The sequence below is a fragment of the Eucalyptus grandis genome, chromosome 8, assembly GCF_016545825.1.
Source record: "Eucalyptus grandis isolate ANBG69807.140 chromosome 8, ASM1654582v1, whole genome shotgun sequence".
Taxonomy (NCBI): Eukaryota; Viridiplantae; Streptophyta; class Magnoliopsida; order Myrtales; family Myrtaceae; genus Eucalyptus; species Eucalyptus grandis.
In genome coordinates this window covers 35924547-35934042 of record NC_052619.1, presented here as the reverse complement: position 1 = coordinate 35934042, position 9496 = coordinate 35924547, and the positions used below count along the sequence as shown (strand labels likewise).

The following is a 9496-nucleotide window of genomic DNA, read 5'->3' as shown; positions in this document are numbered from 1 at the left end:
ATAAGTACTCTTTTTTTAAAAAATATACTTTTTAATCATTTATTTTTTCGTAAAATAAATACAACATAAATCACGAGAGGACATTAGAATTCCAATAAGCTCTTTATAGGGATAGCTTGAATCCTCATGGTCTCATGAACAAAAAATATTTTAATCATCATAAAAAATATTTAGACGCAAACTATTATCGATAATAAAAATATTTTTTTTATTGACTTATCATTTCAAGTGATATAAATAATTATTTATAAAATTAATTTTCTAATCATTTATTTTTCTCAAAATAATAAGGCATCCCTTTCCCCTCCCTACGGTGTTTTGCGGGATTCTAGCAGGTGTACGGTGTGTTCGGCTTTGAATCTTAGCATGGTCTATTGGGCTAATCACCCCACTAATGAAAGCTAAGTAATAATTAGGTTCTCACCTTTCCTTTTCAATTTGACCCGGCCAGTCAGCTAAGACACCGAACTTGACTCAAAAGGCCGTTACTCATGCCGCCATTAATGCAATCTCGACTTCAGCACCCATGGCGTAACTCTTCCATCTCCTCCTGCAGAATCCCCGTCTCTCTGTCTGTCTGTCTGTCTCTAATCACCCCACGTTTGGCCTTCTTCAGGCAGGACCCTCTTACCTTACCTTGCCGTCCCCTCTTGGCATCCGTGGAAACTTCTCACCGTCGGAGCTGTCGTGTCTTGGAACACACTCATCTGGCTCTGAGCGGAACCGGGAAGAGATGCTGGGGAAGAAGGGTCAGTACGGCCACCAAGTCTGGTTCGTCGTCCTCATTTCTTCTCTGCTGTGTTTCCTTTTACTGTTTTCCTCGGATCGTTCGTTCTTGAGCGGGGGCGGCGGCGGCAACAGCGGGGTCACTTTCTTCGTCGACAATTATGAGAATTCCATCAACACCCGCAAGCCCAAGTCGCTTCCCTCAGCCGGGAGTCCTAACAAGACCATCGGTTCAGCCCCCGTCGACAAAGGGTCGCTCCTTAAAGCAAACAGTACAGCAAGAGATCGTGAGGTCCCTAATGATGGTCTTAGTCCACCAGACGTCACTGTGGGGGACAAATCTGATGACGATTCGGTTTCGCCCACTAACCAGAGCAGTGAACATGCAAGTCTCGACGTGGGTCTTGATGGAGATCCGTGCTCTGGCAGATTCATTTACGTTCATGATCTCCCGAGCAGGTTCAATGATGACCTGCTTCGGAAGTGCGAGTCGCTGACCAGAGGGACGACTGTGAACATGTGTCCGTACATCGAAAACCTAGGCATGGGTCCTGCTGTGGCCGATTCCCGAGGGGTGTTGTTGAACAACAGCTGGTTCAGGACGAACCAGTTCCAACTGGAGGTTATTTTCCATAACAAGATGAAGCAGTATAAGTGCCTGACTAATGATTCGTCCCTCGCTTCCGCGATCTATGTGCCGTACTATGCAGGGCTGGACATTAGCCAGTACCTCTGGAGTTCCAACATATCGGTGAGGGACGCCACGGCCTTCGATCTAGTCGGGTGGTTGTCCGGCAGACCAGAGTGGAGGCGGATGTCGGGTCGAGACCATTTCCTCGTGGCGGGTAGAATAGCGTGGGATTTCAGGAGACAGGCTGATGATCCGTCCGATTGGGGGAGTAAACTGATGTTCTTGCCACAATCTCAGAACATGACGATGTTGTCGGTGGAGTCGAGTGTTTGGAACAACGATTTCGCGATCCCGTACCCGACTTATTTCCATCCTTCGAAGGGTGCTGAAGTTGCACAATGGCAAGATAAAATGAGAAACCAGGAGAGAAAGTACCTGTTTGCTTTTGCAGGCGCTCCGCGACCTGAACTTGAGTTCACTATCCGGGGAGAGATCATTAACCAGTGTCTTGCGTCGAATGGGAAATGCAAGTTGCTTAACTGCAGTTCCAGCACAAATAATTGCGATGACCCAGTTAATGTGATGAAGGTGTTTCGAAGCTCGGTTTTCTGTTTACAACCTCGGGGAGACTCTTACACTAGGCGGTCGACATTTGACTCGATTCTGGCCGGGTGCATTCCTGTGTTTTTCCATTCTGGCACAGCTTATGTGCAATATGTATGGCATTTACCAAGAGATCATACTAAATATTCCGTATTTATCCCGTTGGATGAGGCCAAGAAGGTTAGCATTGAACCAATACTCCAAAGCATTCCGGAGAATGAAGTGTTGGCCATGAGAGAGGAGGTTATACGGCTGATTCCGAGGATGGTTTATGCAGATCCCAGGTCTAAAGAACGGAACTTCGATGATGCATTTGATGTAGCCATTAAGGGAGTTTTAGAGAGGATAGGAAAAGTAAGGAAAGTGATTGTGAGCGGTGGCGATCCCAGTATTGGTTTTGCTGAACAAAACCATCAAAAATTCAACTTCCCCAGGTCCGATCCAGAAAAACGGGAAAGAAAGCGCTTAGCAAGGGAAATCCTATATGCAGCCGGAAGCAGAATTGGTCAATTTTTATAGGCCTTTCTCTCAAATCCCCTGTGAGGACTTGTGTTGTTGATCCTGTGAGTATGTCAATAATGAGTGTAGCTCTGCATTTGCCAAAAAGGGGGTATACTATACTTAGATCTTATATATGCAACCATATTATTCAAAGAGAGATTCATTTTGAGGATGTACATTGCAAGATGGCTCTTTTTCATTTTCAAATTTAATCATTCTACTCAAATTATTATTGAACATTCTGATTAAGAGGCAAGACCTCAGTATCTTTCCACGCGATCTTAGCAAAACAAATTGATTCCAGTCTTTTTGCCAAATTCAAAATGAGCTATCTTCAGATGTCCAAACCTATTAAATGAACTAAATTCTTGTCTCGCAAAATTCACATGTTTTTCACTCCAGTAGCAAAAATTGCAGGTTCTTCCTCAAATTTTCTTTAATCTGATAGAATCAATCTTTGGGTTTCATCTGTTTTTTTGGGTGAGTGATGTTCCATGTCGATAGAAGAAGAACCAACAGAACTAATCTGCTATGAGCTCTCAGATATGATGAATTCCAATCTTGGATTTCTATAACTATTCCGTCTATTTGCACTCGTAATTCTACGATACAAATCATTAGGACATAGCTGTCTAGGCCTTACCGCAAACGCTATGCTGCTTCTACTATCATTCACGTCAAACTATAGACAGGCTGTCCAAGACAGCCATTCTTGTATTCTGAGGTCCACCAACTATGAAAGCAGTAAAGCATCCCGAGCAAGCTCTAGTATTGGACATTGCAGAGATTTCCCCTTCGCATTTGACATAGCTCAAGAGGACTTCAATTTTCAGTCAGGAGAAAGAAATTTGCACCCTTCCACGCGGCTCCCGAAACAGGGCAGGAGAAGGGAAGAATTATTTTTCCGTTCTGAAGCTAAAATCACAAATAAACAAGATCCACTCATGCGACTAGTTCATCTGTCCCGCAAAGACAGAAGCACGAATGAGCGTTTCTGAAAGTTTGGACATGGTGAATTTGTCTCCCTAAGCGATGCCACTCATGCCCTCAAGTAGATTGCAGCTCTTACCAATGTCGAGAAGGACGCTAGGAGCCTTTTTGGCAGACACTCCGTATTCAATATTATTTATTGGATGTTTAAGCAAATTAAACGATTTTCACGTGCGGCTGAATTCTGGAAAGAACGAACATGGAGCCGACTGTGTGGCATTTGGTCCTTGGAACAAAGGAGGTTTAGTCAGACCAAAAATTGTCCTGCAAAACCTTTGTATTAACGATCCAGTAATAACACTCGTAAGCAATGAATAACAGTGAGTCTGCATGACTGCAGCAATACAATAGGTGAATAAACAGTAGTCTGCTTCAGATTACTGGTAAATCTTTGTTCAGGGTATCGTAAGGTTATCACTGCTATGTCGTGTACGCATGTCTTGGTGCGGTCTGCTTCTTCCCAATAGCAAAGCCCGTAAGCACCATGCTCAACGTTGACAGGAACGTAACCCTACTTACATGATGTTATTTAAGTATATGACGCATTAGGTATTATCGCCATCACATGAACTAATTTCTCTGGAAGGTAAGGAGCAAGTGGAGATAATTGGGAAACATTTCTCTTTTCCTTGTTTTTTAAACGGCCTATAAAACAGTATCATCGAGAAATCTCTGGTCAGACTGGCTCTGGATAGCATCGTCTGCTAACTCGTTAATTGGGCTCTCATCAGCCCCTAATGGTTACCCAAACCTATATTACTACATTTTTACCAGAGAAACTAAAGCTGGTCTTTTAAATTCTCCACAGAGTTGCAAATGTCCTTTCGAGATCTGTAGCCATGGCTCTTTGGCCTTCACAATTTGACTACATCTCTCACAGTTTTTCCTTAATCTTGTCATCACTGACCTCCTCCATCTTATCCATTATTTTTAGCTTTTCTACGCGCTAATAAAGGCCCGGAATACCTCAAGCTGCCTGGTCAAGCCATGAATCAGGAGGATGGCCACCTTTAGGTCCTCAACAGATAGAGCACATTTAAAAAAATCCAGCAATTCACACTAAAGACCCAAATTGAAATACCGCTAGTTACAGATTGAATTCTTTTGGTCAACGAGTTACAGCCAAACTGAACCAGCTCCAGGAAAAAATAGGACCACGACATGGATAATCTTAGGTCCCCCGCACCCAGATCAATGAGTTAGCAGATAGTTTCTTTCAGCAAACACCAAGAAACATTATCCGAGTTAGATTCAAGCATCCCGGTGGATGTCAATCTCTCCAACGATATCCACAATTTGGGTTGCAGCAGACAAAGAACAGCGTCATACCTTCCTCCCCTCTAGCAGTGGCCTGAATAATGACAGATGAGATTGTCAGCATATACAGCCAGACAGAGACAGGCATAAGCCATGACTACAGTAACCATCAGAAGGACCTAGATATGGAAAGATCCTGAATATTTTTCCATTCCTTTCGTCCATTTTGCTGCCTTTCCTTAGAGAAGGCAGAGGTCTAAAATATACATAATCACCATGCATTTTCTCATATTTATTCACTCAACTATGCACTCTTTAATCCTCATTCAATATTTATCACATCTCAATTTTCAATACATGAAGAGTGAACCTAATGAGGAGATGGTTGCCATTAAACTTTATAGAGCTGCTTTCTAGGAAACAATTTTTGTATCAGCAACCCCTCTTCTGGTGCCTCCTCTTAAATATGCCAAAACCAGAAGCAAATCTTCATTCTTTCCATATCAAATGACAGATCCCCCTTTTTCTACTGTGGGGGATCACTCTTTTGTTCCCTGAAGGGTGAAGGATTATTACCACTACCACTGCCTGTCAAGATTGTGATTTGGTCGATTGACCGACTCAAAACATTTTCTAGTCTCAAAGAATTCATATATCACAAAGCAAGAGTTCCTTGGATATGTGCAGTGAGAAGGCACTTCTTTTGCAGTTAATCCATTTGATGTGTGACTTATTAATCCACAAAATACATGAGACAGATTGATGCAAGCATTGCCAAGTCATGCTACTTGGATTTTTCAAAGAATCTGTAGTTTTTAGAAACCATATGAAATTTCTCTGAACATTGTATTTATTCAAGGAAATAACCTAATTAAGGAGAGTAATGAGATCCAACATGCCGTTATTTCACTAGGTATCCAAAAGACAGATAGACCACATCTTACAACTACTACAATTCCTTCCTTTTCAAGATCCATAATCAAGAGATGCTACTATCTAGATCAGATTCCAGAATCAGTCTGTAGAGTCCAAGATTCAAGATATAGAACTAAATTAGCAGAATTTCATTCCAAAGTGTAGTATGAGCAATTTCACCTGGAAGAAGACAGCTTCGCCATGGTTACATTGAGCACAGCGTACAGATTTTGTACGAGGTAAAGTTGGATCTGCTGCTACATCCTGCAAAACTTGAGTTCGCTCCCCAACGGAGTGATGTATCTCATTTCTGTAGACACAATTGTCATCGGCAACCTCCTGAATGGATGATACAGACCTCATGAGAAAAATAGAGAGTAGAACTAAATCGTATTGAAGACCCAGTATATGAAATTCAAACGTATGAGACAACCTCTGATTTTTTCATTCTCAAAACTAGCAGAACCATCGTCTTATTTTTCTCCATAACCAATCTTTACAGAAGTGAAAGCAAGAAGATATCACCTCCTTTAAGCATATTGCCATTAGAAATGATGCTTAGACAATGCTGACAAGAAAAGAACAACAGCGACAATAACAAATAATGCCTATTTCAGCAATAGGTCCACTACAGGGAAACTCCATCCCCCTCTGCAGTCTTATATAGAAAGTCCAAATGGATTAGCGGGACATTTCAATGAAAGAGAAACATCCACATTATTGGACATTTATTATTAAGGTTGAAGGAATACGATCAGACACGCGCACGCACGAGCGCGTGTGCACAATACATATATATTGACAAGCTTTTAAAAGTCACAGAGACATGTCTCCACCATCATTAGCAGCAATTCCCACAACCAGCAAATCTATCATCCACCCTAAGTAACAATTGCTTAATCTATATGGACCAGGAAGTATGGAGGAAAAGAAATGACATGGTCAGTTAAGTCAGATACAAATCGAACATCATAGAATTCGATGCTTGGAGTCAGCATTTTCTCCAAGAACTGATTAGGAAACCATGGTGAAATTATCAACTTACAAACACGGGTTTGAAGGTTAAATTTCCCTAAATGGTCTCTCTTGAATAAGAAGACAACAGAGCACCGACACGTTTGTCACACTAAACTAGAGTCAAACTTTACATGACATACTTAACTAAAACAACTGAACCTCAAGGCCATTATTGATCCATTAAATCTTTAATTATTGCAGCTGTTAGGACAAGCAAACTGCACAATTAGCCAGCCACAATTCATGCAGCCTCTTTATCGTGTATGCCAGTGTTTGGTATAATCATAGTGCATATATATCACCTGCATCCCAGCTTCAACTTTTGTCTGCCTGCAAGCATGCATGCTTGCATCTATACTTGCTTAATAACTTATTTACTAAGATGAATGAGTTGAAGAGTGATTACCAATAAAGATCAAAGGATACTTGGAATTGTACAGGAGGAGACTCTAATTGGCAGTAAATGATTGCCTTATACATATGTGTAGCAGAGAAGACCTTATCTCTAGGAATTCCAACAATTAATTGAAGGTCTCAATCTTGCAATTGCTCTCTCATGCAAATGCAGGTTTGCAGATTTGAAATTGTACCAAACCAATCATATACCAAAGTTAATGATTATGTTTGTCCGGTTTGAGTTTTATCAAACCAAAGTTACAAAACAGATAACTTTGGTTCAGACATGTACACCGAAGCGACCCCAAACTCTCCTACATGTCTTACTCTTCACGAAAAAAATTCTCGTGACCAAAAACAGGCAAGCAAACAAACATCACCTCTTTAAGCTTTCGAAAGGAATCAGTACTGTTCCCATACGCAACGATTCTCTGCCCGAAGTTCGCCAGAGAATTTTACATTTTCACATGTTCTGCTGTAAATAAAGAGCCAAGAAAATACATGGCCACCTTGAAGTTCGAGCTCGGGTCCCTAAAGGGCTCGAAATAGTTCGTTTACTACCGGCTTACGAGCATTTGCATCAAGTGGCGAATAATTAGTCACACTTCGCATCGCACCAGTAAAACCCACTCAAGAAATTTGCTTTTGCCTGGAAAAAAAGGAAGAAACACTCCAAGATCGAACCTTTAAACTAGCAATGCACAGCATACTCCCAATTCGAAAAGAAAAAAATCGTGGGTCATCTCCAAGGACACCAAAATTCTCACGCCACTACATAAACCCAGCGATCATACGCACCCCCCACATCAATAAAAACCCCAACACCTGACCTGGTGCTCGCAGTTGCGGCAAGCGAAGAGGAGGATCTTCTCCTCCCTGTCCTCCTTGGGATACAGTATGTTGTTGCTGCGAACGGAACAAGAACGGGGATCACGCTCTGCGCAGGGTGCAAGAAAACGCGAGAAAGAGGACCGCAGAGGAACAGGGGGGACTGACCATTCGCAGCAGAATTTCATGGTACTCATCCTGAACGAATTAGGGGGGAGCCGATCGCTTCGATTCTTCCGCTTCGACGGAGGAGGATGCTCGATGTGCCGGAGCAGGAGCGACCAAAGGCAGGAAGGAAGGAAGGAGGATGATGCTCGTCGAGGAAGACGTCCAAAGGCTTTGAGGGGGAAAGGACACGAGGGTTTTAGATTAGTGTATGTCTAATGGGTTAATGGAGTGGAGAAGCACTAATTAAAATCACTAAACCCAATCCCCGAAAAAAAAAATTAACTGAAAATATAAAATGTAATAATAATAAAAGAGCAGCTCTTCAATAATCATTTAGAAAAAAAAATAGGATAATTACACAAATGGTCCATAAATTTTTATCCATTATACAATGTTTCATAATGTGTAATATGATTCATAAACTTTTGATCAATATTTCATCTAACATTATCTTTCAATTAATTCAAGTTAAGGGACAATAAAGGATTGCATTAGGCAAATTAAAAGTTGAAAAACGATATCACATTAATAAGTTCAAAGTTCAAAAATCATATTGAATAAATTAAAAATTCAATGGCAAAATTATATGATGGGCCAAAGTAGAAAAAAAGGAAATAAAGAAAAAAATCATAAAAAATTCAAAATCATTAAAATATTGTTTAAAAATGTTTATGTCAGTAGCAACCGTGTCACGTTAATAAGTTTTCATAAAAAAAAAAAAAGGCTAGATAGACTCAATTGATAAAAATTGAAAGGATTTATGATTTAATTGATAAAATTGAAATATTTAGACCTGAATTGATAAAAAGTGTAATAAATTTAAGATTTTTAGATAATTATCCTTACTAGAGACAATACTAGATTTTTGTGGACTTTTTCTAGAAAATGGATCAACAAAATCAACAAGAGACGTCAATGTGTTAGATGAGTTTTGTATTTGGTAGATGAGTTTTGTATTTGGGGAGTGAATTTCTTTGAAGTACATATGTATTTTGGGCCAATGGGATAAAGGATCCGTTTAGTTTAGCTTTGGGAAAATACCCTTGAGACAATGTAAATACCTTTGATAATAAAGGGGTTCTCCGAAATGCTACACCGTTTGATAAATTACAATCTCAAGTAGTATTAAAAAATAATTTTAGCAAAAACACCGTTTGGCAAAACTTGCATTTGTAATTGGCTTTTGCTATTTTTCTTTTTTTTAAAGTCTAAAAATAAAATCCGGCGGCTGACTAACCACCGGCCAATCTAGCCATTGGATCGCCAGATCTGGCAGCCTGAGGTCGCGGAGGACAGATTTGACCTTAACCGCCAAATCTAGCCAACGCCGCTTGAGGTTGCGCGGACCCAGGCGATGTCGCCTGGCTAGCGTGCGCCAGGTGAAGCCGCCTGGGTCACGGGTTGCACCACCTCGGGCGGTGGTCACCGGGGACGTGCGACCCCCACGCAGTGGTGGCGGTTGTC

General features: G+C 41.1%; 2 protein-coding genes across 2 annotated transcripts; one reads left to right on the top strand and one right to left on the bottom strand.

Moving 5' to 3' along the window:
• The first annotated feature begins 465 nt into the window (after positions 1–465).
• Positions 466–2698, top strand: LOC104414273 (probable xyloglucan galactosyltransferase GT14). The gene has a single exon (XM_010025335.3). It carries the CDS (start codon positions 734–736, stop codon positions 2477–2479), a length of 1746 nt encoding a protein of 581 aa, XP_010023637.2. The 5' UTR covers positions 466–733; the 3' UTR covers positions 2480–2698.
• A 1788-nt stretch (positions 2699–4486) lies between these two features.
• LOC104414271 (DNA-directed RNA polymerases II, IV and V subunit 9A) lies at positions 4487–8233 on the bottom strand. Its single transcript, XM_010025334.3, has 4 exons — positions 8033–8233; positions 7867–7942; positions 5804–5962; positions 4487–4802 (listed from the first exon to the last, which is right to left on the bottom strand). Exons 1-4 carry the CDS (start codon positions 8059–8061, stop codon positions 4722–4724), a joined length of 345 nt encoding a protein of 114 aa, XP_010023636.1. The 5' UTR covers positions 8062–8233; the 3' UTR covers positions 4487–4721.
• Positions 8234–9496: the final 1263 nt, after the last annotated feature.

What these genes read in the sequence shown, in the direction of transcription:
- LOC104414273 (XM_010025335.3), top strand. Translation starts at nt 734, where the DNA reads ATGCTGGGGAAGAAGGGTCAGTACGGCCACCAAGTCTGGTTCGTCGTC.
- LOC104414271 (XM_010025334.3), bottom strand. Translation starts at nt 8,061, where the DNA reads ATGAGTACCATGAAATTCTGCTGCGAATG. An exon ending in GCCGCAACTGCGAGCACCAG is followed by an intron (nt 5,963 to 7,866) that starts GTCAGGTGTTGG and finishes TCATCCATTCAG; the next exon opens with GAGGTTGCCGATGACAATTG. An exon ending in GCGAAGCTGTCTTCTTCCAG is followed by an intron (nt 4,803 to 5,803) that starts GTGAAATTGCTC and finishes GTCATTATTCAG; the next exon opens with GCCACTGCTAGAGGGGAGGA.